General features: G+C 39.7%; 1 protein-coding gene and 2 long non-coding RNA genes across 4 annotated transcripts; 1 reads left to right on the top strand and 2 right to left on the bottom strand.

Annotated features, from left to right (window-relative positions):
• The first annotated feature begins 92 nt into the window (after positions 1-92).
• LOC134102647 (4-trimethylaminobutyraldehyde dehydrogenase A) lies at positions 93-27,919 on the top strand. Its single transcript, XM_062556818.1, has 12 exons — positions 93-248; positions 20,052-20,222; positions 20,732-20,877; positions 21,151-21,280; positions 22,583-22,717; positions 23,408-23,604; positions 23,920-24,060; positions 24,335-24,523; positions 24,840-24,927; positions 25,269-25,410; positions 27,139-27,251; positions 27,358-27,919. The coding sequence occupies exons 2-12, from the start codon at positions 20,072-20,074 to the stop codon at positions 27,450-27,452; spliced, it is 1,527 nt and encodes a 508-aa protein (XP_062412802.1). The 5' UTR covers positions 93-248; positions 20,052-20,071; the 3' UTR covers positions 27,453-27,919.
• On the bottom strand, positions 11,439-15,620 carry LOC134102648 (uncharacterized). Its single transcript, XR_009941539.1, has 4 exons — positions 12,574-15,620; positions 12,305-12,470; positions 12,115-12,196; positions 11,439-11,797 (listed from the first exon to the last, which is right to left on the bottom strand). It is a non-coding gene; the product is annotated as an uncharacterized LOC134102648 (long non-coding RNA).
• On the bottom strand, positions 15,643-19,576 carry LOC134102649 (uncharacterized). 2 transcript variants are annotated; one of them, XR_009941540.1, is made up of 4 exons: positions 19,478-19,576; positions 18,570-18,743; positions 18,119-18,307; positions 15,643-15,728 (listed from the first exon to the last, which is right to left on the bottom strand). It is a non-coding gene; the product is annotated as an uncharacterized LOC134102649 (long non-coding RNA). The 2 variants fall into 2 exon arrangements; XR_009941541.1 differs by having other exon boundaries at positions 18,570-18,740; positions 19,478-19,573.

Here is a 27,919-nt window from a genome sequence, read left to right as displayed (position 1 = left end):
TTATCAAGTAGGCTAACCTAATTTTCGACTGGTTACTCTATCTGTCCATCACATGCTTTCCAACTTGATTGAACTCTCGCTCGCACCCTCCTTACTGTCTATGCACCCTCCCGTCACAGAGTGTGGGTGGGGATCCTCCCCAACAACTAACCTCGTAACAAGTGAGCATTTCACACTGCAACGGAGTGCACGGTCCTGCTTTTTTGATCTTCGGCAAGGAGTACCAACTGCATGCTGAACGAGGAAAGGTGGGACATAGCATCTACTTTTGTGAATTCAGAAACTGCACGTTAGCTATTTCCATCAACACAGGCTAGTGACCATCTTTTACGGACTATGGGAGGTATAACGCAGTCCGAGTCCCAGGGCCATAACCGTATTCAGGAGCGGACGTGACGTACGTATTACTTGGATGTGATTGGTCGATGACCTACAATCGTGACTGCATCCGCCGCAAAATTAATCCCGCGGTCTTTTCACCACAGCCAAAACGCAGAAGCAACGTGGATTTTACGTGCCTACGTTTATGTCAAACACATCGTGATTGGCTCATGAAGGAGCAGATACGTGAAACACGCTGCACATAGCCATATGGAGAAAGGTAGGAAACATCGTTTTTTCTCGTCCCTCAAATTTAATAATAGTTTGTTTTTTTATGTCGATCAAAATAATATTTACTGGTCAACAGACTTTCACATGTGTAAATGCTGGAAAGGGCGATCTTTAGCCCAATTCAAAGTAAAATGACTTAGGTGTAAGTAGGTTAGCCAACAATAACGTTATCCTACGTTATCCTACGTGGTAATTAGCTTAATAAATTATTGTTCTCGTTGGTTATATGTTAACAATAACGTTATCCTACGTTATCCTACGTGGTAATTAGCTTAATAAATTATTGTTCTCGTTGGTTATATGTTATATCCAACTCTTGGCTCTAACAACATATTAAAAAGCTGTGTAACACACTGAAATGTAAACTCTCAAATTGTAGATAGGCCTACATGGGAAATGAATGGCTAAATGCAATGACTATTCAATATGTTTGCATTTGAAATTTGTCTCATGTAAAAAGACGTGCAAAATACTGCAACATCTACTTTATAGCTATAAACAAAGTCCTTTAAGTGTCTCTGCTATAAATCAGTGGAATACTGATACTGGGGGGTGTTGATTTATTAATTGATTAATTTATTAATGTGACTGCTGAGCCTGTATCTTGTCATGGTTTTTCTTAAATTAAATCTAAAACATTACTATTGTTAAGTATTTTGCTAATTGGTATTATCTGTTAAGGGTCAAATAATTTTGCCTTGTTTTTCTGTTGTTTCTGTCCAGTAGGTGAGTGTTGATCATTTGTTTGGTACCTATTCCCCCAAGAGGGGTGCCAGTGTCCTGATGCTGACCAGTGCCACCGGTTCCGCCACTTGGTTCCTGCTGGAGCCTTAGCACCAACTGGATGAGGGGACTCCTCTCTGTGTTGAATTCCCGGCTGTCTAAGGCTTTGAAGTGGTATGATATGGGGTCACTAATCCTCAAATGCTGCCAGAAGGCTCTCTTTTCAATTTTATTCAAAAGTATCTGTCAATGTAAAGCACACAGAAGGGTGGAATATATCTTATTATGCCATAAATGGCACCTGCTCCTCACAAGCATTCCAAAAATATATGATTTAGGCTACTTAATGTGATCTGTCTTGTTACACCCTAAAAACTACCACTACTCAAAAGTGTCCGTCAATGCAAACTTAATGTGATCTGTCTTCATGTTACAGGAGAGTGGTGTCAAACTACAAGACCGCCAGCATGTAAACAAGGCCTTGTTTGTCCTTGTTTGGCTACTCACCACTCTTCTAATTCCTGAAGAGGCTGAAGCATGCTGGCCTTGACACCTCAGTCCTTGCTTCCATTAACAGCTGTGTTATGGTCTACTGCAACGGGTGGATAAGGAGGGCAAATGACAGGTATTTTACATCACTTTTACATTACTTTTACTGTCATATTTAGAAAATACTCAAAAAGGTAAAACTTTACTTTTTTGATATCAAAACTTACACCTGGCTTGACATAGTTGGATTGGCGTTAGTGAAACGAGTTGCGCAAGGATGACCAGACAACGCTATTCGCTTTATCACTTATCTTGGATGTCTTAATTCTGCTTTTGTGAAACCCCACTGCTGTTGTTGTCTGTTGTTGTTGTTGTTGTTCTGTGGTGTATGTGTTATTGTTGTGTGCACTGGTAGTGACGTTGTTGTGTGTTGTTTTTTGGTGGGCTGATGGTTGTTGTAGACTGTTTTTGAAAAAGAACACTAACTGTAGGCATATCAATGCTCTTGGATGGGGATTTTTGTTGTTGTTGTTGTTGTGTGATCATTGTTGTGTGATCGTTGTTGTTGTGTGATGTGTGATGTGTGATCATTGTTGTTTTTGTTGTTGTGTGATAGTTGTATGATTGTTGTTGTTGTTGTGTGATCGTTGTTGTTGTGTGATTGTTCTTGTGTGATGTTGTTGTGTGATTGTTGTTGCTGTGTGTGATCGTGTTGTTGTTGTTGTGTGATTGTTGTTGTTATTGTGTGATCGTTGTTGTAGTGTGATTGTTGTTATTGTGTGATCATTGGTGTAGTGTGATCGTTGTTATTGAGTGATCGTTGTTATTGTGTGATCATTGTTGTTGTGTGATTGTTGTTGTTGTGTGATCCTTGTTGTTGTGTGATCCTTGTTGTTGTTGTTGTGTGATCATTGTTGTTGTTGTTGTTGTTGTTGTGTGATCATTGTTGTGTGAAAGTCGTTGTTGATGTTGTTGTTGTGTGAACGTTGTTGTTGTGTGATGATTGTTGTTGTTGTTGTTGTGTGATCATTGTTGTTGTGTGATTGTTGATGTTGTGTGATGTGTGATCATTGTTGTTGTTGTTGTTGTGTGATCATTGTTGTGTGATCGTTGTTATTGTGTGATTGTTCTTGTGTGATGTTGTTGTGTGATTGTTCTTGTTGTTGTATGATTGTTGTTGTTGTGTGATCGTGTTGTTGTTGTTGTGTGATTGTTGTTGTTATTGTGTGATCATTGTTCTAGTGTGATCGTTGTTATTGTGTGATCATTGTTGTTGTTGTGTGATCGTTGTGTGATTGTTGTTGTTGTGTGATCATTGTTGTTATTGTTGTTGTAGTGTGATCCTTGTTGTTGTTGTTGTGTGATCGTTGTTGTTGTTGTTGTTGTTGTTGTGTGATCATTGTTGTGTGAAAGTCGTTGTTGATGTTGTTGTTGTGTGAACGTTGTTGTTGTGTGATGATTGTTGTTGTTGTTGTTGTGTGATCATTGTTGTTGTGTGATTGTTGATGTTGTGTGATGTGTGATCATTGTTGTTGTTGTTGTTGTGTGATCATTGTTGTGTGATCGTTGTTATTGTGTGATTGTTCTTGTGTGATGTTGTTGTGTGATTGTTCTTGTTGTTGTATGATTGTTGTTGTTGTGTGATCGTGTTGTTGTTGTTGTGTGATTGTTGTTGTTATTGTGTGATCATTGTTCTAGTGTGATCGTTGTTATTGTGTGATCATTGTTGTTGTTGTGTGATCGTTGTGTGATTGTTGTTGTTGTGTGATCATTGTTGTTATTGTTGTTGTAGTGTGATCCTTGTTGTTGTTGTTGTGTGATCATTGTTGTTGTTGTTGTTGTTATTGTGTGATCATTGTTCTAGTGTGATCGTTGTTATTGTGTGATCATTGTTGTTGTTGTGTGATCGTTGTGTGATTGTTGTTGTTGTGTGATCATTGTTGTTATTGTTGTTGTAGTGTGATCCTTGTTGTTGTTGTTGTGTGATCATTGTTGTTGTTGTTGTTGTTGTTGTGTGGTCATTGTTGTGTGAAAGTCGTTGTTGTTGTTGTTGTTGTGTGATCATTGTTGTTGTGTGATTGTTGATGTTGTGTGATGTGTGATCATTGTTGTTGTTGTTGTTGTGTGATCATTGTTGTGTGATCGTTGTTATTGTGTGATTGTTCTTGTGTGATGTTGTTGTGTGATTGTTGTCGTTGTTGTATGATTGTTGTTGTTGTGTGATCGTGTTGTTGTTGTTGTGTGATTGTTGTTGTTATTGTGTGATCATTGTTCTAGTGTGATCGTTGTTATTGTGTGATCATTGTTGTTGTTGTGTGATCGTTGTGTGATTGTTGTTGTTGTGTGATCATTGTTGTTATTGTTGTTGTAGTGTGATCCTTGTTGTTGTTGTTGTGTGATCATTGTTGTGTGAACGTTGTTGTTGTTGTTGTGTGATCATTGTTGTGTGAACGTTGTTGTTGTTGTTGTTGTTGTGTGAACATAGTTGTTGTTGTGTGATTGTTGTTGTTGTTGTTGTTGTTGTGTGATTGTTGTTGTTGTGTGATGATTGTTGTTGTTGTTGTTGTGTGATCATTGTTGTTGTGTGATTGTTGATGTTGTGTGATGTGTGATCATTGTTGTTGTTGTTGTTGTGTGATCATTGTTGTGTGATCGTTGTTATTGTGTGATTGTTCTTGTGTGATGTTGTTGTGTGATTGTTGTTGTTGTTGTATGATTGTTGTTGTTGTGTGATCGTGTTGTTGTTGTTGTGTGATTGTTGTTGTTATTGTGTGATCATTGTTCTAGTGTGATCGTTGTTATTGTGTGATCATTGTTGTTGTTGTGTGATCGTTGTGTGATTGTTGTTGTTGTGTGATCATTGTTGTTATTGTTGTTGTAGTGTGATCCTTGTTGTTGTTGTTGTGTGATCATTGCTGTGTGAACGTTGTTGTTGTTGTTGTGTGATCATTGTTGTGTGAACGTTGTTGTTGTTGTTGTTGTTGTGTGAACATAGTTGTTGTTGTGTGATTGTTGTTGTTGTTGTTGTGTGATTGTTGTTGTTGTGTGATCGTTGTTGTTGTTGTTGTGTGATCGTTGCTGTAGTAGTGCTTCAGTGATGGTCTTTTCACGTTCTGTGTGTTTTGTTTCCCTCTGTTTGCAGGCAGTGTGCTGTGAGGACTGCTGCCCTGATTCATACGGAAGAACCAAGCCCGCAAGATGGTGTTATCAAGCACACAGAAGGGGGGAATATAGCTTATTGTACCTTAAATGACAAGTGCTCATCACAAGCATTCCAAAAATATATGATTTAGGCTACTTAATGTGATCTGTCTTCGAGTTACACCCTAAAAACTACCAACACTGTCAAAAGAGTCCGTCAATGCAAACGGTCGTGTCCTCCTGGCAGATGGTGTTATCAAGCACACAGAAGGGTGGAATATAGTTTATTGTACCTTAAATGACAAGTACTCATCACAAGCATTCCAAAAATATATGATATAGGCTACTTAATGTGATCTGTCTTCGAGTTACACCCTATAAACTACCAACACTGTCAAAAGTGTCCGTCAATGCAAACGGTGGCATCCTCCTGGCAGATGGTGTTATCAAGCACACAGAAGGGTGGAATATAGTTTATTGTACCTTAAATGACAAGTACTCATCACAAGCATTCCAAAAATGTATGATTTAGGCTACTTAATGTGATCTGTCTTCGAGTTACACCCTACAAACTACCAACACTGTCAAAAGTGTCAGTCAATGCAAACGGTCGCGTCCTCCTGGCAGATGGTGTTATGAAGCACACAGAAGGGTGGAATATAGCTTATTGTACCTTAAATGACAAGCACTCATCACAAGCATTCCAAAAATATATGATTTAAATTACTTAATGTGATCTGTCTTCGAGTTACACCCTAAAAACTACCAACACTGTCAAAAGTGTCCGTCAATGCAAACGGTGGCATCCTCCTGGCAGATGGTGTTATCAAGCACACAGAAGGGTGGAATATAGTTTATTGTACCTTAAATGACAAGTACTCATCACAAGCATTCCAAAAATGTATGATTTAGGCTACTTAATGTGATCTGTCTTCGAGTTACACCCTACAAACTACCAACACTGTCAAAAGTGTCAGTCAATGCAAACGGTCGCGTCCTCCTGGCAGATGGTGTTATGAAGCACACAGAAGGGTGGAATATAGCTTATTGTACCTTAAATGACAAGCACTCATCACAAGCATTCCAAAAATATATGATTTAAATTACTTAATGTGATCTGTCTTCGAGTTACACCCTAAAAACTACCAACACTGTCAAAAGTGTCCGTCAATGCAAACGGTGGCATCCTCCTGGCAGATGGTGTTATCAAGCACACAGAAGGGTGGAATATAGCTTATTGTACTTTAAATGACAAGTACTCATCACAAGCATTCCAAAAATATATGATTTAAATTACTTAATGTGATCTGTCTTCGAGTTACACCCTAAAAACTACCCGTGTTCAAAAGTGTCCGTCAATTCAAACGGTCGTGTCCTCTTGGCAGATGGTGTTATCAAGCACACAGAAGGGTGGAATATATCTTATTGTACCTTAAATGACAAGTACTCATCACAAGCATTCCAAAAATATATGATTTAAATTACTTAATGTGATCTGTCTTCGAGTTACACCCTAAAAACTACCAACACTGTCAAAAGTGTCCGTCAATGCAAACGGTCGTGTCCTCCTGGCAGATGGTGTTATCAAGCACACAGAAGGGTGGAATATAGCTTATTGTACCTTAAATGACAAGTACTCATCAGAAGCATTCCAAAAATATATGATTTAGGCTACTTAATGTGATCTGTCTTCGAGTTACACCCTAAAAACTACCCGTGTTCAAAAGTATCCATCAATGCAAACGGTCAAGGCCCACTGGCAGATGGTGCTAACAAGCACACAGAAGGGTGGAATATAGCTTATTATAGCTTAAATCACATCTACATTCTACAGGCATTCCAAAAATATATAATTTAGGCTACTTAAATTGATCTGTCCCCATGTTACACCCTTAAAACTACCCTTGTTCAAAAGCATCCGTCGATGCAAACGGTCACGGCCCACTGGCAGATGGTGTTAACAAGCACACAGAAGGGTGGAATATAACTTATTATAGCTTAAATCACATCTACACTCTACAGGCATTCCAAAAACATATGAGTTAGGCTACTTAAAATGTGTTCTTTTTTTATTTTTTACTTTGAATGTGTCACATAGCCTATGCCGGCGAATTAGGCACTACTTGATGATGTCTGGTAGCCATAGCTGCTGCCCTCAACATGGTGTAAGTGTTTTTGTATTTTGAATGTTTTTTTTTTTGTTCCATGGTGAGGGCTATGGGGTATGTTATTGAGCATGCTCTAATTTGTTTGTCATATGTACGAGCGGAGTAGTTTGCATTAATTATATTCATGGACCGGGTAAATTGTAATATATGCTTTCTTTCTCTTTTACAGACACTTGACATTTACTGTCAAAGCTACCATCAGAGCACCTCTCCCTACCCTGCAGGACATCTATACCCGAAGAGTGCAACAAGGGCCCAGAATATTTCATGACACATTTCACACCCTGACCATGGACTGTTTAAACCACTGAGGCCAAGCGTACATCTCTGTTTCCACATGGCTAAAACAGACTGAGGAGAAGTTTCTTTCCTCAAGCCATCCGCATCCCGAACACACATAACTCTTTAAACTACATTACATAGACTTGCCATACTGCACTTACAGTACACACACTGCACTTTGTACCCCCTGGATTATTCTGTGTCAAATCAGTATCTCAGGTTTTGCTAAAATAATGTCTATATATACAGTAGAATGGTTCCCAAAACCAAGGCCCGTGAAATATTTCTGTTCAAATCCTATATCTTCATATTATTACGGCAGGCTCGTTTTCGGCAAGGTCCTATATTTGGGGAAAAGTGCATAAATCAGTAACATTAAGGGTATGAATGTCAGTTTGTACATATTTACATATTATGTGTTATTAATGCCAATGTTTTCAATATGTAATGGGCTTGAAGATTTTAAAGGTTAAGCAAGGGAAGGGTGTGTTTTTTGGTAATTTTCATAGGATTAAAATGGTATGTAGAATAGCTAGTAGGCACTTATTTTAACAGGTATGTGAGCACAGCTCAGTGTATGGGCATTTAGTGTACAAGGTGCCAATGTTGTACCGTAGATACAGTCAAAATCATTGTTTTACCACAGGGTCAAGAATGAAAAGACATGGATATACAATGGAACCAAGTAAGTGTATTTATCAACGAATGAAACATGGTACATCATTGGCACTTTATACATGAAATTATCATGCCCAAAGATGGCCTCCACAATAAGGAATGTCTGAGAGTAAAACGGATACAAAATCAATTGTGAAAAAAATGTAGGCCTACTGTATGAAATTATAAAATTTAGTACAAATATTTGATTTAAAGGTAGACAAACCTTGAGTTAAAAAATCTGAAGCACAGCAACTATTTTCCTGGATTTTGTCTGATTTGACACAGAATGACCCCCCTTCCTTATTGTTTAATTATTTCTAAATACTTTCTTTATCCTATACACCTCTGCACAGGAAAGTTGTGGCGCTATAATGCCAGTTCTCTGTATGTGACAATTTCTTGAATCCTTCACAGAAGGCTCAATTTTGTATTGTGATATTTTGTGATTGTCTACAAAAATAAAAATACTTGTTACCAATTTGTGTTGTTTTTAAGTTTTTGACATCATTTTGGCATCATTTTTGATGTCATATTGATAAAAAAAAAATAAAATATGTCAATATGACTTTCATGATATAATTTTGACATAATGTTTGATGTAAAAAAAAAAATACATCAATATGACTTTCATTGTAGACTTATTTTGTCCTGCCTCCTGGCAACACAAAAGCAGCTAAAGGTCTCAAATGTCACAAACTATTTTGTTTTCACCCCCTTATGAATATGTATGCCACATGTTGGTTTTAGTTCTGGTATATATATAAATATACCATATATATAATAACTGGTATAACCTTATCAAGGCCTGTATAACTATGCAAATCAAGGACATCTAAACATAGGATTAGCATTTGTAACTTATATACCCCCATACTGATTAAATTTGGCATGTGACATCCGTATATGACACAAAATATGAGTGTGTAGTAAAATCACACATCACATATTCACAGACTCTATAGCGCCCCCTAGAAATCCAATATTTCCTATATTTGGCTCCGCCTCCTGTCAACACACAAGCAGCTGGAACTCTCAAATTTGACAAACTAGTTTGTTATCATCCCCTGTATCAAAATATGTGCCACATGCTGGCACATCCTTGAATTAGGTGGTCTAATCCTATCAAGGCCTGTCTGACCTATGCAAATTATGACCATCTATACCTAGGGTTAGAATTTCTAACTTGCATACCTCATAGACAGACTAAATTTGGTATGTGACATCTATGTATGACATAAAATATATGAGCGAAGTAAAACCACATCTCACATATTCACAGACTCTATAGCGCCCCCTAGAAATCTAGATTTTCCAATCTTTGGCTCCGCCTCCTGTCAACACACAAGCAGCTGGAAGTCTCAAATTTGACAAACTAGTTTGTTATCATCCCCTGTATCAAAATATGTGCCACATGCTGGCACATTGTTGAATTAAGTGGTGTAATCCTATCAAGGCCTGTCTGACCTATGCAAATTATGACCATCTATACCTAGGGTTAGAATTTCTAACTTGCATACCTCATAGACAGACTAAATTTGGTATGTGACATCTATGTATGACATAGAATATATGAGCGAAGTAAAACCACATCTCACATATTCACAGACTCTATAGCGCCCCCTAGAAATCTAGATTTTCCAATCTTTGGCTCCGCCTCCTGTCAACACACAAGCAGCTGGAGGTCTCAAATTTGACAAGCAAGTTGGCTATCACTCCCTGAATCAAAATATGTGCCACATGTCAACATTTCATGAAACAATGAGTGTGACACCTACTTAGGCCTATCTGGCCAATATGGGTGTCTGAATTGTAGTTTCTGAGTATGTCCTGACCATCGAACTTGCCAAGGCGGGTAAGGTCAGTGAAATTGGGTTTATTTCAGCACAGCATACCTCTGTGTGTCATAATCAGTCAAAATAAGGATGTTTTGATGGTTTGGGTATGATTTAAGAACTTTTGTGTATCAACTTATGTGAAAAATATGCTCTCTAACGTCAATTTCTAAAGCTGTCTTGTGGATCACAATTCCCACAGCATATAAGATCAGTGAAATTGTTTTTTTTTCAGTACAGCACACCTCTGTGTATCATAATCAATCAAAATATGGATGTATTAATGGTTTGGGTATGATTTAGGAACTTTTGTGTATCAACTTATGTGAAAAATATGCTCTCTGAGCATCAGTTTCTGAAGATGTCTTGTGGATCAAAATTCCTACAGCAGGTGAGATCAGTGGAATTGGATTTGTTTCAGTACAGCACACTTCTGTGTATCATAATCAGTCAAAATATGGATGTTTTAATGGTTTGGGTATGATTTAAGAACTTTTGTGTATCAACTTATGTGAAAAATATGCTCTCTGAACATCAGTTTCTGAAGATGTCTTGTGGATCAAAATTCCCACAGCAGGTAAGATCAGTGAAATTGGATTTGTTTCAGTACAGCACACCTCTGTGTATCATAATCAATCAAAGTATGGATGTTTTAATGGTTTGGGTATGATTTAAGAACTTTTGTGTATCAACTTATGTGACAAATATGCTCTCTAACGTCAATTTCTAAAGCTGTCTTGTGGATCAAAATTCCCACAGCACGTATGATCAGAAATGAGGTTTATTTCAGTACAGCACACCTCTGTGTATCATAAACAGTCAAAATATGGATGTTTTAATGATTTGGGTATGATTTAAGAACTTTTGTGTATCGATTTATGTGAAAAATATGCTCTCTAGCGTCAATTTCTAAAGCTGTCTTGTGGATCAAAACCCCCATTGCATGTACGATCAGTGAAATTGGGTTTCAGTGAAATCATTGAAATTTCGCACAACACACATCCAAATATTTATTTTAATGGTTCATCAACTTGTGTGCATACAAAACTGTCTGAAAACTAAACCGAATAGCTGTCTGGATGGTACTTTTCAAGGCTGTCACATACTGTAGGTCAAAACTGACCTGCAAATCATGTTTATTTATCACAACACATGTAAACATGAGAAACAAGCAGAAAATTTGTATTCTGAGGTGGTTGGTCCGAGTCATCAACTTGTGCGCATGCAAAACTGTCTGACCATAGCCAGAGTGCAGTCTATATGAACATAACTCACGTAACCCTAAGGTGCAATCAAGGTCTGCCTGTCTATGCAAATCATGAATGTATGTTTACTAAGACAGTCTACAGCATTCAGATGAATCTATGTCTTTTACAAACATACACACACATTGGTCCGAACAGCTCTGGTTCGAGCATATTTGTGCCACAATGGAGCAATTCCAGACCGAACTTCCCGACCTGAAATGTTGTGGAAAGGGCTAAGTTTGGCTGGCACCCAGGCTAAATGAATGTAGTAATACAAACTGAAATGACAAATTAATGCCTTTATTGTAATTGCATTGCAGTATAATGAATTTGTAGAGACGCTCAAGTAAGGTGCATATATATATAAAACCATAAACATGAAACATAAAAGCACAACTTCCCACTCTAATTTCATGTATTAATTGTTATCCTTCTTTATAATCTGCCGCTGCTGGCATTTATAGTGCTGGTGGTGCTGGTGGTGCTGGTGGTGCTGCTCCTGCCACTGCTGCTGCTGGTGGTGTTGGTGCTGCATCTGCTGCCGCTGCCTCAACAAACAGCTGATCATTGACATGTGCATTGTAGGACTGCACAAGCTGTCTCAGCTTTTCAGCTGTAAAAGCCTTACGTCCTGGACCTTTTCCTTTAAAAATGGCAAACAAAGCATGAAAATGTATCAAAATCACAAAAGAGTCAGAAACAAAGTTACACTCACCAGACAAAATATTACATACACTTACTGAACCTATGAATAATGAGTTGTTTGTCCAACATGAATTCAATTGTCAAAATAAAATAAGCAGAGATTTGCATAGGTTAATAGCAAGACAGGCATGGCCAACTTAGGCTATGCAATCATTATTGTTTTTGATCATTCTCTTATGACAAGCCAAATCATGATGTAACAGTTGTGTGCATGCAGTTGTACCAGTAAGAGTTGGTTATTCAATATTAACGTACCGTCACTGACTGAAGTGAAAGGCAACTCCTAAGCCCACCAAGGCAGCCTGCATTCCTCAGCATATTTGGGCCATGATACACCCTGAATTAGTGTTGAGGTAGAAAGGTGTTAAAGTGTAATCAGACACAGTAGTCTGCATCATTTCCATCTTTAAAAAAGGAAAATGAAAACATAGAATGCCGGTCATACCGTGCTTTTTTCGACCAATTGCCATCAAGCGTCTTTGGGTACCCAGAAAAGCGCTATAAAAAACTGAGGTATTATTATTATTATTATTATCAAGAAATATTTGGCACTGATGTCAGGATCAATATACTGTAGGTGGGTATACCGGCGGTCTCACTCCCCAAAGCATCTGTAAGACAGTACACAGTAGTGTCATTAAAAACAAATGTTAAGGTTCCATGTTTGAACTTCAAGAAAGGATTGACACAGAAAAAACTTTCAGTTATACATACCACTTGACGTGCATCTATTTGTGTAGAGGTTAACCAGCTCGGTCGTCCTCTCCTCTGTCCAAAAGGCCTCAAGATGCCATGGGCCTAAATTACCAGTAACAGAAAAAAAGGCATTACCAATTCTGGGTGTAACATGGGGACAGATCAGTTTAAGTGGCCTCAATCATATATTTTTGGAATGCCTGTAGAGTGTAGATGTGATTTAAGCTATAATAAGTTATATTCCACCCTTCTGTGTGCTTGTTAACACCATCTGCCAGTGGGCCGTGACCGTTTGCATCGACGGATGCTTTTGAACACGGGTAGCTTTTAGGGTGTAACATGGGGACAGATAAATGTAAGTAGCCTAAACCATATATTCTTGGAATGCCTGTAGAATGTAGATGTGATTTAAGCTATAATAAGCTATATTCCACCCTTCTGTGTGCTTATTAACACCATCTGCCAGTGGGCCGTGACCGTTTGCATTGACGGATACTTTTGAACACCGGTAGTTTTTAGGGTGTAACTCGAAGACAGATCATATTAAGTAGCCTAAATCATATATTTTTGGAATGCTTGTGATGAGTACTTGTCATTTAAGGTACAATAAGCTATATTCCACCCTTCTGTGTGCTTGATAACACCATCTGCCAGGAGGATGCCACCGTTTGCATTGACGGACACTTTTGACAGTGTTGGTAGTTTTTAGGGTGTAACTCGAAGACAGATCACATTAAGTAATTTAAATCATATATTTTTGGAATGTTTGTGATGAGTACTTGTCATTTAAGGTACAATAAACTATATTCCACCCTTCTGTGTGCTTGATAACACCATCTGCCAGGAGGACACGACCGTTTGCATTGACGGACACTTTTGACAGTGTTGGTAGTTTTTAGGGTGTAACTCGAAGACAGATCACATTAAGTAATTTAAATCATATATTTTTGGAATGCTTGTGATGAGTACTTGTCATTTAAAGTACAATAAGCTATATTCCACCCTTCTGTGTGCTTGATAACACCATCTGCCAGGAGGATGCCACCGTTTGCATTGACGGACACTTTTGACAGTGTTGGTAGTTTTTAGGGTGTAACTCGAAGACAGATCACATTAAGTAGCCTATATCATATATTTTTGGAATGCTTGTGATGAGTACTTGTCATTTAAAGTACAATAAGCTATATTCCACCCTTCTGTGTGCTTGATAACACCATCTGCCAGGAGGATGCCACCGTTTGCATTCACGGACACTTTTGACAGTGTTGGTAGTTTTTAGGGTGTAACTCGAAGACAGATTTCATTAAGTAGCCTAAATCATATATTTTTGGAATGCTTGTGATGAGTACTTGTCATTTAAAGTACAATAAGCTATATTCCACCCTTCTGTGTGCTTGATAACACCATCTGCCAGGAGGATGCCACCGTTTGCATTGACGGACACTTTTGACAGTGTTGGTAGTTCTTAGGGTGTAACTCGAAGACAGATCACATTAAGTAATTTAAATCATATATTTTTGGAATGCTTGTGATGAGTGCTTGTCATTTAAAGTACAATAAGCTATATTCCACCCTTCTGTGTGCTTGATAACACCATCTGCCAGGAGGATGCCACCGTTTGCATTCACGGACACTTTTGACAGTGTTGGTAGTTTTTAGGGTGTAACTCGAAGACAGATCACATTAAGTAGCCTAAATCATATATTTTTGGAATGCTTGTGATGAGTACTTGTCATTTAAAGTACAATAAGCTATATTCCACCCTTCTGTGTGCTTGATAACACCATCTGCCAGGAGGATGCCACCGTTTGCATTGACGGACACTTTTGACAGTGTTGGTAGTTTTTAGGGTGTAACTCGAAGACAGATCACATTAAGTAATTTAAATCATATATTTTTGGAATGCTTGTGATGAGTACTTGTCATTTAAAGTACAATAAGCTATATTCCACCCTTCTGTGTGCTTGATAACACCATCTGCCAGGAGGATGCCACCGTTTGCATTCACGGACACTTTTGACAGTGTTGGTAGTTTTTAGGGTGTAACTCGAAGACAGATCACATTAAGTAGCCTAAATCATATATTTTTGGAATGCTTGTGATGAGTACTTGTCATTTAAAGTACAATAAGCTATATTCCACCCTTCTGTGTGCTTGATAACACCATCTGCCAGGAGGATGCCACCGTTTGCATTGACGGACACTTTTGACAGTGTTGGTAGTTTTTAGGGTGTAACTCGAAGACAGATCACATTAAGTAATTTAAATCATATATTTTTGGAATGCTTGTGATGAGTGCTTGTCATTTAAAGTACAATAAGCTATATTCCACCCTTCTGTGTGCTTGATAACACCATCTGCCAGGAGGATGCCACCGTTTGCATTCACGGACACTTTTGACAGTGTTGGTAGTTTTTAGGGTGTAACTCGAAGACAGATCACATTAAGTAGCCTAAATCATATATTTTTGGAATGCTTGTGATGAGTACTTGTCATTTAAAGTACAATAAGCTATATTCCACCCTTCTGTGTGCTTGATAACACCATCTGCCAGGAGGATGCCACCGTTTGCATTGACGGACACTTTTGACAGTGTTGGTAGTTTTTAGGGTGTAACTCGAAGACAGATCACATTAAGTAATTTAAATCATATATTTTTGGAATGCTTGTGATGAGTGCTTGTCATTTAAGGTACAATAAGCTATATTCCACCCTTCTGTGTGCTTCATAACACCATCTGCCAGGAGGACGCGACCGTTTGCATTGACTGACACTTTTGACAGTGTTGGTAGTTTGTAGGGTGTAACTCGAAGACAGATCACATTAAGTAGCCTAAATCATACATTTTTGGAATGCTTGTGATGAGTACTTGTCATTTAAGGTACAATAAACTATATTCCACCCTTCTGTGTGCTTGATAACACCATCTGCCAGGAGGATGCCACCGTTTGCATTGACGGACACTTTTGACAGTGTTGGTAGTTTATAGGGTGTAACTCGAAGACAGATCACATTAAGTAGCCTATATCATATATTTTTGGAATGCTTGTGATGAGTACTTGTCATTTAAGGTACAATAAGCTATATTCCCCCCTTCTGTGTGCTTGATAACACCATCTTGCGGGCTTGGTTCTTCCGTATGAATCAGGGCAGCAGTCCTCACAGCACACTGCCTGCAAACAGAGGGAAACAAAACACACAGAACGTGAAAAGACCATCACTGAAGCACTACTACAGCAACGATCACACAACAACAACAACAACGATCACACAACAACAACAATCACACAACAACAACAACAACAACAACAATCACACAACAACAACTATGTTCACACAACAACAACAACAACAACAACGTTCACACAACAATGATCACACAACAACAACAACAACGTTCACACAACAATGATCACACAACAACAACAACAAGGATCACACTACAACAACAATAACAACAATGATCACACAACAACAACAATCACACAACGATCACACAACAACAACAATGATCACACAATAACAACGATCACACTAGAACAATGATCACACAATAACAACAACAATCACACAACAACAACAACACGATCACACAACAACAACAATCATACAACAACAACAACAATCACACAACAACATCACACAAGAACAATCACACAATAACAACGATCACACAACAATGATCACACAACAACAACAACAACAATGATCACACATCACACAACATCAACAATCACACAACAACAATGATCACACAACAACAACAACAACAATCATCACACAACAACAACAATCACACAACAACAACATCAACAACGACTTTCACACAACAATGACCACACAACAACAACAACAACAACAACAACGATCACACAACAACAACAACAAGGATCACACTACAACAACAATAACAACAATGATCACACAACAACAACAATCACACAACGATCACACAACAACAACAATGATCACACAATAACAACGATCACACTAGAACAATGATCACACAATAACAACAACAATCACACAACAACAACAACACGATCACACAACAACAACAATCATACAACAACAAGAACAATCACACAACAACATCACACAAGAACAATCACACAATAACAACGATCACACAACAATGATCACACAACAACAACAACAACAATGATCACACATCACACAACATCAACAATCACACAACAACAATGATCACACAACAACAATCATCACACAACAACAACGTTCACACAACAACAACATCAACAACGACTTTCACACAACAATGATCACACAACAACAACAACAACAACAACAATGATCACACAACAACAACAACAAGGATCACACTACAACAACAATAACAACAATGATCACACAACAACAACAATCACACAACGATCACACAACAACAACAATGATCACACAATAACAACGATCACACTAGAACAATGATCACACAATAACAACAACAATCACACAACAACAACAACACGATCACACAACAACAACAATCATACAACAACAAGAACAATCACACAACAACATCACACAAGAACAATCACACAATAACAACGATCACACAACAATGATCACACAACAACAACAACAACAATGATCACACATCACACAACATCAACAATCACACAACAACAATGATCACACAACAACAACAACAACAATCATCACACAACAACAACGTTCACACAACAACAACATCAACAACGACTTTCACACAACAATGATCACACAACAACAACAACAACAACAACAATGATCACACAACAACAACAACAAGGATTACACAACAACAAGGATCACACAACAACAACAATCACACAACAACAATGATCACACAATAACAACGATCACTCAATAACAACGATCACACTACACCAATGATCACACAATAACAACAATCACACTACAACAACGATCACACAATAACAACAACAATCACACAACAACAACAACACGATCACACACAGCAACAACAATCACACAACAACATCACACAAGAACAATCACACAACAACAACGATCACACAACAACAACAACAATCATACAACTATCACACAACAACAAAAACAACAATGATCACACATCACACATCACACAACAACAACGATCACACAACAATGATCACACAACAACAACAACGATCACACAACAACAACAACAACAAAAATCCCCATCCAAGAGCATTGATATGCCTACAGTTAGTGTTCTTTTTCAAAAACAGTCTACAACAACCATCAGCCCACCAAAAAACAACACACAACAACGTCACTACCAGTGCACACAACAATAACACATACACCACAGAACAACAACAACAACAACAGACAACAACAGCAGTGGGGTTTCACAAAAGCAGAATTAAGACATCCAAGATAAGTGATAAAGCGAATAGCGTTGTCTGGTCATCCTTGCGCAACTCGTTTCACTAACGCCAATCCAACTATGTCAAGCCAGGTGTAAGTTTTGATATCAAAAAAGTAAAGTTTTACCTTTTTGAGTATTTTCTAAATATGACAGTAAAAGTAATGTAAAAGTGATGTAAAATACCTGTCATTTGCCCTCCTTATCCACCCGTTGCAGTAGACCATAACACAGCTGTTAATGGAAGCAAGGACTGAGGTGTCAAGGCCAGCATGCTTCAGCCTCTTCAGGAATTAGAAGAGTGGTGAGTAGCCAAACAAGGACAAACAAGGCCTTGTTTACATGCTGGCGGTCTTGTAGTTTGACACCACTCTCCTGTAACATGAAGACAGATCACATTAAGTTTGCATTGACGGACACTTTTGAGTAGTGGTAGTTTTTAGGGTGTAACAAGACAGATCACATTAAGTAGCCTAAATCATATATTTTTGGAATGCTTGTGAGGAGCAGGTGCCATTTATGGCATAATAAGATATATTCCACCCTTCTGTGTGCTTTACATTGACAGATACTTTTGAATAAAATTGAAAAGAGAGCCTTCTGGCAGCATTTGAGGATTAGTGACCCCATATCATACCACTTCAAAGCCTTAGACAGCCGGGAATTCAACACAGAGAGGAGTCCCCTCATCCAGTTGGTGCTAAGGCTCCAGCAGGAACCAAGTGGCGGAACCGGTGGCACTGGTCAGCATCAGGACACTGGCACCCCTCTTGGGGGAATAGGTACCAAACAAATGATCAACACTCACCTACTGGACAGAAACAACAGAAAAACAAGGCAAAATTATTTGACCCTTAACAGATAATACCAATTAGCAAAATACTTAACAATAGTAATGTTTTAGATTTAATTTAAGAAAAACCATGACAAGATACAGGCTCAGCAGTCACATTAATAAATTAATCAATTAATAAATCAACACCCCCCAGTATCAGTATTCCACTGATTTATAGCAGAGACACTTAAAGGACTTTGTTTATAGCTATAAAGTAGATGTTGCAGTATTTTGCACGTCTTTTTACATGAGACAAATTTCAAATGCAAACATATTGAATAGTCATTGCATTTAGCCATTCATTTCCCATGTAGGCCTATCTACAATTTGAGAGTTTACATTTCAGTGTGTTACACAGCTTTTTAATATGTTGTTAGAGCCAAGAGTTGGATATAACATATAACCAACGAGAACAATAATTTATTAAGCTAATTACCACGTAGGATAACGTAGGATAACGTTATTGTTAACATATAACCAACGAGAACAATAATTTATTAAGCTAATTACCACGTAGGATAACGTAGGATAACGTTATTGTTGGCTAACCTACTTACACCTAAGTCATTTTACTTTGAATTGGGCTAAAGATCGCCCTTTCCAGCATTTACACATGTGAAAGTCTTTTGACCAGTAAATATTATTTTGATCGACATAAAAAAACAAACTATTATTAAATTTGAGGGACGAGAAAAAACGATGTTTCCTACCTTTCTCCATATGGCTATGTGCAGCGTGTTTCACGTATCTGCTCCTTCATGAGCCAATCACGATGTGTTTGACATAAACGTAGGCACGTAAAATCCACGTTGCTTCTGCGTTTTGGCTGTGGTGAAAAGACCGCGGGATTAATTTTGCGGCGGATGCAGTCACGATTGTAGGTCATCGACCAATCACATCCAAGTAATACGTACGTCACGTCCGCTCCTGAATACGGTTATGGCCCTGGGACTCGGACTGCGTTATACCTCGACTATGGCTATGACTGATAGCCTGCATGTTAACAATGTTGCAGCTATAGCTTGAAGAATTGAAACTAATGCTTTTCTATGCATATAGCCTACCTTTTTAATGTTTTTTTTTCATACAACCAACCCAGTTACCCAGATATAGCCTAGATTAAAGCTGAACAGTAAGCAAATACTCACTTAAGGTGAAATGTTTGGTTGCGTTGCTTATGTGTTCACTCGATTCTAAACGTGTTATTATAGTGAACTGGACTTGCGTTTATCTACCGTGTTATTACACCCAAGTCCTCTTGAATCACATTTTTTTTTGTTATAGGTGTCTTCGTCTAACAGAAAATGGCCCAGAAATCTCTTCTTCAGCTCCCCGAGTTCTGCAACGTCTCTACGGGCACCCTAGTGGTGAAGGAGCCGCTGAATTTCTGGAATGGTAGCAGGGTAAAACCAAAGGAAGTGAAGAATGTTGAACCTGTTTACGAACCTGCAACCGGTAAGATTAACATTGTTACTCATAGCCTTCATAAAATCACACTAACACAGACCGAGTTTTAAAAGACTGAAGAACAACGGCTTGTTATTCATTAATTCTTCATATCTATGTTTGCGGCGATCTAGGTGATGGGATTTTCACCATGTGGGATTTATAACCTTTTGCGAAATGACTTAGTCTATGTATTGATTAACTCTGTTTCACGCTGTCTGTCTGTCTGGTGGGCGTGGTTGTGTGAGCTGAGCTGACTAGGTGACTTGAGGGCAGAATTGCTTTTGATGACCAGGGAAAGAATCACAGAAGCTTGATTCATGAAATCATTACAAGGCACATGAAAGCTTTGCTTTTGAAGTGCTAATATGGTACCTCGTGTTTCTCACTGCGCAAACCCAGGCCATATCCATATCTGTTGTCTTTTGTAAGTCTTAGAATAGCCTACAGATCATGAGATTTCAGGAATGCACGATCTTGCCTGGCTTATTCATTCTGATGGTCACTCCCTGCTATAGGCCGTGTGCTCTGTGACCTGGTGCCTTGTGGAGAGGAGGAGGTTGACCAGGCCATCAAGAGCGCCCACTCCGCCTTCCTAAAATGGAGCAAGCTGGCTGGCATGGAGAGAGCCCGCATCATGCTGGAAGCAGCTCGCATCATTAGGGTAAACATTTGCAGGAATCCTTCACATATTTGCACATACTATAGCCCATAGTCTATGGGTCTAGGGCCTATAGGCTCCACTCTGCCATTCATTTGTTACCTTACTTCATAGTGTATTGGTTTTGATGGAGTTTACTGTTATTTGTCTTCAAAATGTACTGATGTACTTCATAATGAAAGACATTTTTTGAAGATTTTTTTTTTTTTTTTACCTTATTGTAAAATGGTCAGCTGCAGTGTCACATGCTTCTTCATTGGCCACTGTTCTCAACAGGAGCGCAGAGATGAGATAGCCAGAGTGGAAGTGGTCAACAATGGAAAATCCATCACAGAAGCCCAAGTGGATATAGACATTGCATGGCAATGCATAGAATACTACGCTGGCATTGCCCCAACTTTGTCAGGTAGGTGTCCAAAGAGTCAAACTTCTCTAGCTCATGGACTTGTGTAATAGGGTGTCCACCCACTGTGCCATCCGTACTGTTCCCGAGTACGTATAAACCCCAGAGTCCCGTTCGTTTGACCAGTGTGATCACGCCGTAACGTACCCAGGCACGGATTGCGCCCTTTGCAAAGATTCTAGAGCACATCAGCTCAACCGTGCCTTGGTGCAGTGTGAGTGTGGACTAAGACTGGGAGAGAACCGTGCTCCGGCACAGTACAAGTGAACCGTGCCCAGCATGAGTACGCCCCTTACACTATCTTGATGGAGTCTGTCTTTAGCTCATGGGCTCATGTCTTTCGCTTCATTGTTCCACTCACTCATCCCTCTACATCTCAATCTTGTAGTAATTTCTCTGATCTTTCAATAAGGATAGAGGTTGGCAAGTGTTCAAGCAGGCACAAAAGTCTTTTGGGATAAGATGACTTTTGCTCTATTTAAAGTTCTCCTGAATTTGCATAAGGCTATAGTGGATGAAAAGGGGACATACATGTTCAAAAGTCTAAATAGACGTCTAAATAAACTTTGCTAAATCGCCTGAAAATTCTGAATAGGCTGCGCATAGTTTTGGTTTTAGTATAAGTATTTAACTTCGTGTTGGTGGTTTGCAACGTGTATTGGGTGCATGCTGGGGAGTTATCAAGACTAGCCTCTCATGCTGACCATGCAGAACAGAAGCCACGTTCAAGGATTGAGCAACATTTTACAGCAGTCAGGGAAATATCTCTCTCGACCTGGATTTTTGCCAGACACAAAGATATGCACTTTATATTCCCGACCAATCGGACAGTATTAAGAAATAGGGCATTATCAAGCGACCTCATTTTCAACTGGTTACTCCTATCTGTCCATCACATGCTTTACATCTGGTTTGAACTCTTGCTGCTCGCACCCTCCCACCCCAGAATTATGCAAGAGTTGGGATCCTCCCCAACAGACGTTGTAGCCTTAAAGTTAGCATTTCACACTGCAACCGAGTGCAAATGACTGCATTTTTGTTTGTGAGCTTACTCTTATCTTGATGAAGTCTGTCTTTAGCTCATGGGCCTCAGTAGCTAAGTATTACAATATCTTACTGGATATACAGTCTGCTTCCTGACAATATACTGTATATTGTTATTTAAAGCATACACATTAATAGATATTTGCTCAAATTAGAGTGTACTAGTGGTTTTACTTTCTATTTTAATGTCTATTTAAAAAAAAAAATTACATGTTAAAATGTGTGTCTGTATTTCTCATTGGTCCTCGTGTCATTTCCCAGGCCAGCACATCCAGCTCCCAGGTGGCTCCTTTGCCTATACCCGCCGTGAGCCTCTGGGTGTCTGTGCGGGTATTGGTGCCTGGAACTACCCCTTCCAGATCGCAGCCTGGAAGTCTGCCCCTGCATTGGCTTGTGGTATGCTCCGTCACAACATCACTATAGTCTCCTGCTGTTATTAGCTTAAAGACATATAGTTCTTTCTGCAACAGAGAATAACTTGTTATAATGTTGCAAAATAATTTGGTTTGGTTTGGTTTCATATGATAATAATAATTATAATAATAATAATTATACTGTATATGATAATAATTTCTAAACTCCCCTAAGAAATGTAATCACAAGTGCCCATCTGTCTGTGATTGGAATTCATGTTGCATGTTCTAGTAACTATAGGGGCAGCCGTGGTGTACTGGTTAGCGCATCGGGCTTGTAACCGGAGGGTTGCCGGGTCGATCCCCGACCAGTCCACCACGGCTGAAGTGCCCTTGAGCAAGGCACCTAACCCCTCACTGCTCCCCGAGTGCCGCTGGTTGTGCAGGCAGCTCACTGCTCTGGGTTGTGTAATTCACCTCACTGTGTGTTCACTGTGTGCTGTGTGTTCACTAATTCGGTTAAATTGGGTTAAATGCAGAGAACTGAATTTCCCTCACGGGATCAAAAAAGTATATATTCTATTCTATCCTATTCTATTCTATAGGGATGTAACTGTTTGGTGGGTACCTTGGTCTTGAAGGCATAGTTTGGTTTGTTTTAAGTACGGTAAGCCTGCAGGGACTACAGGCCCAGTTTTAATTGTAATTGTATGTCTCTGTATCTTGCTTTCAGGTAATGCCATGGTGTTCAAACCCTCCCCAATGACTCCAGTCACAGCAGTCATACTGGCAGAGATCTATAAGGAAGCTGGAGTACCAGAGGGGCTCTTTAACGTGGTCCAAGGTGGGGCAGAGACAGGGACCCTGTTATGCCACCATCCAACAGTGGCTAAGGTGTCTTTTACAGGCAGCGTCCCGACCGGAAAGAAGGTAAAGTACTCTTCATGGGAGGAATACCTTTACATGTATTATCTACTGTAGAGTGGTTCACCACCACTCTCATACACAAGAGGGAGCCAGAAGCTTTTTTAATGATCTACTTTGGACAGAAAGGGGGTTTCCAAGTGTGGTGGTGTAAGTGAAGTTAGTTTACTAGTTCAGCTGGGAATTGTATTTAGATCTCGACATTTTCATTTAGATTGTTGTTGTTGAGTATTTCTTGTGTTATTTACAGATGGGCATCACGACTACAGTAGAACTGCATTAAAATAACTAAAACCTTGCTGTGTGTCTCCATTCTCTTAGATCATGGAGATGTCCTCTAAAGGGGTAAAGCAGGTGACCTTAGAACTGGGAGGGAAGTCTCCTCTGATCATCTTTAAAGACTGTGAGCTGGAGAATGCTGTGAAAGGTGCACTGATGGCTAACTTCCTGACTCAGGGCCAGGTGTGTGAAGTTGGACAAGTTAACAGAAATGCTGGAGAAGCTCTGAACAATGACATTTCCTTTTTCATGATTGGAGAGATTTTGAATGACAATATTCATTGCAATTTAAGTGTTTTATATAATTTCTTGAATGGACAAGAATACCATGTGCTTTTGATGCTGTTGAGTTTAGTTGACTTCAAGTAGTTGAAAGTCAAACAAACTTAATGAAATGCAGAAATGTAGGCATGGGAATTTTGACCAGAGGTTATTTTCTGCTGCCTACTGCTCTCAGGTGTGCTGTAACGGTACCCGAGTGTACGTCCAGAAAGACATCATGCCGCAGTTCCTGGAGGAGGTGGTGAAGAGGACCAAGGCCATCCCTCTGGGAGACCCTCAGCTGGAGGGTACCCGCATGGGCGCCCTGATCAGCAGGCCACAGTTCGACAAGGTGCTGGCCTACATCGACGGGGCTAAGAAACAGGTACAGTACCACACAGATACTTAGTCTCTCCAAAATGGAAAAAGTGCCAGTGTGTTGTGTGTGTGGGGCAGTGGCATACTGATGATCCAGAGGGTGGTGGGCTGTAGGGAGTGTGGCTTCCTATGATGCAGTGAAGTGGGGGGAGTTAGTGCATGATTATTGTTATTATTTTTTAACCCATTGCTATCTTGGCATAACTCTGTGATTTTGGCAATCAAACGCTGTGATGTTGGGCTGAAATATGTTTTATTTGAAATTGAAATTATGTTTGGTCACTTCATCTCTGCGTGTTATTCATTGTGATTGGACACATTAGGGAGCCAAGGTGCTTTGTGGAGGAGAGCCGTTTATGCCAAGTGATCCAAAACTGAAGGGGGGCTACTTCATGTCTCCATGTGTGCTGGGTGGGTAACATTTTCACTATGTGTCGTCTTGTCGGCTGTACTCCGTCAACAATAGTAATCAACAAGATATACTTAGAATGCGGCAGAAAGTTCCATTACATTTAATCTGCTGCATGTTTGGGTCCTGTTTGGCCCCTATTTTATAATGATGGATTTTATGAAGATAAGAAATAGATACATGATATTTACTATTTATTCAACTTGATCAGACACAGCTTTGTCATCAACAACTGCTAACTGCCAACACAGTGGTAAATGTTTTCAGAGAAGAAAACATGTTCTTCAGCGTTCTCTAAATGTTTCCGTTGCAATGATGGATTTAATGAATCCTGTGCTTATAGACAACTGCAGAGACGACATGACCTGTGTGAAGGAGGAGATCTTTGGGCCCGTCATGTCCGTGTTGCCCTTCGACACGGAGGACGAGGTTCTGCAGAGAGCCAACAATTCCACCTATGGGTTAGCCTCTGGCGTCTTCACTAGGTAGGTTCCCTTAAAATGCACATTGTTTGTGTAGCTGCATCTACAGGCCTTGTCACATTGTTTTACCCTGAGTAAGACACGTGCTGTATATCTGGGTTTCATCATACAAAAGTGAAAACCACATAAACACTCCATGCCATCATAACCGCTCCCTGAAGCCATTGATTTGTTAGTGTTATGACTAGAGCGGTGTCAGATGTTTCAGTTTGATTCATCATCCGGTATCTTTTGTGTAAGAGAGAGCCTGAGAGTGATTAATTTAAGTGATCCATGATCTATTCATACTAATACTTGACGATATACTACACTACTACAATATATGCTGCAATATACTACACATTTTGGGAAAAAACTGGGCATGGGATATATACATGAGTTCATGTCAATAGTGTATATGCTCAAGCAATGACTGAACAGTCAATCAACCAGATCAGTGCATCACTTAACATGAAGGACATTTTGTACTGCTTTCACACATAAATCGTGTTCATGACCGTTACAACCCTCTGCATCTCTGGCAGTCTGTGCCACTCTTACAGTACATGACACCAGTGGCGGTTTTAGGTACGGGCGAACCGGGCGGTCGCCCGGGGCGGCATCTTGTATGGGGCGGCACGAGCGCTTAACCCATATGAGCCCGACTGACGCAAAGTGCGTCAAAAAACACTCATGGGGGCGCTCGTGGAGGATCTCGCCTGGGGAGTAATTCAGTCTAGAACCGCCACTGCATGACGCGTGAATATTATTTTCTAAAATGGATAGTTCCGGTCCTTGATTATGATTGGCTGAATCGCTTTCGATGCCGTTGTAAGATCCATCACAAACATACACCTTGAACGCATTTTGTTCGTAATGCGCTACCACAACTTGCACAAAAGTTAGAGTAGCTGCGTCTTGATGTTGCATGGCAACCATTCATATGGAGGAAATGTATTTCTTGGCGGAAGAATGATTATCTAAGAAGAATACATCGTAACATTTTTCGTTGCTGTGCCTTTGTTTCATGAAATCTTGCAAGATCTAGCCTCTCAGAGCTTATTGCTTAAATAGATGATTTCAGAATGAACGCAGCTCTTGCAGCAGTAGCTGCAGCCAGTTCTCACTATTGATCATTATCATCAGGCCAGGCGCGCCTGCAGGTGTGTCTGTACGTACTGTGAGTACCATCAGGCTACTCAACAACGAGAGAAATATAAAAGTTGGTCAGGCAGCCTTCCTAAACATCAGGACCACCCTCCGCCCATGCCTGGGGGGATATTACATTACAATTGGAGCAGAACCAGGAGGCCATGACCATAGATACATATATAGAATGACCATGACCACTACAAAGAGATCCTCCTTGGCTGGTGCAAGACGCGGTTGATTGAAATCAGCGGGAAAAACGCGAGCCCTACGAGATACTCTTCCTCAATACACGCCCTCCTCGTTTCCCTCCTACACTCCCTTCATTACATAACAATCATTCTCAATGTTCGCTCAGATCCCTGCCAGCATTCCAGCGGTCCGATTTCAAAGGGAGAAACGGGTGGTTTTCCTAACAATGGTTCATAACAATGACCCAGTAGAGGAGAAACTGGGATAGACCATTTACTCGCTCCTCCATATTTATTCAAAGCCAATTGACCGTCATTCCTCCTTGGCTTCTCATTGATAACTATTAGAGTACCCTGAAGTCGTTGTGTTAAAGTGCATTCTAATCTCTGCTCCATCATCTCTCACCTGTAGGGATGTCGCCCGTGCTCACCGTGTGGCCGAAAACCTGCAGGCGGGAACCTGCTTCATCAACAACTACAATGTCAGCCCAGTGGAGGTCCCCTTCGGTGGCTACAAGATGTCAGGTACAAAACAAAAGCTGTGGATTGAAGTTGGCAGTTGGTTGCCTGAAACAAGATGTAGTAGAAGTTCTTTTACCATGGCTGACTTTGTTTTTCCATCCCAAAACAGGCTTTGGCAGGGAGAACGGTCAGGTGACCATTGAGTACTACACCCAGCTGAAGACAGTAGTTGTTGAGATGGGAGATGTTGATAGCCTGTTCTAACCATCTGCGCCGACTGTGACTCAAGTCTACTACCCTTCCATTGGCACTGTGACTACATTCATACAATAGACAAAGTCCCTCCATTTCCTGTTTTAGGTCCCTAGCATTTTTACAGCTGCCCTTCAGATGCGTTAATGGCCTTGATGTAGTGTACATTCAGAATGTTTTAGGAGTTAGGTTGAATAAAGTGCCTAATAATGACTACAATTGAGAATTCAAACCTACAAAAAGAACTGTTTATGTACACTAATAAACCAGTACAACAAATTGTTTATGTTTTTATTGTGAAGAAAACCACTTTAGTTTGTCATCTCTGTTATCAACAGGGCACACATTCTTTATAATTCCATTTCCTATTAACTAGTGTACCTTTTTGTAGGGTGTGAAACAATGCAGATATTGACTATTTTTCACACTTTGTACCGTGCAATTTGCCACATCTGAATAAAAAGAATTTGTTTCACAAA

Source organism: Sardina pilchardus, chromosome 15 (genome assembly GCF_963854185.1).
Source record: "Sardina pilchardus chromosome 15, fSarPil1.1, whole genome shotgun sequence".
NCBI lineage: Eukaryota > Metazoa > Chordata > Actinopteri > Clupeiformes > Clupeidae > Sardina > Sardina pilchardus.
This window is presented reverse-complemented; position numbering and strand designations above follow the sequence as displayed.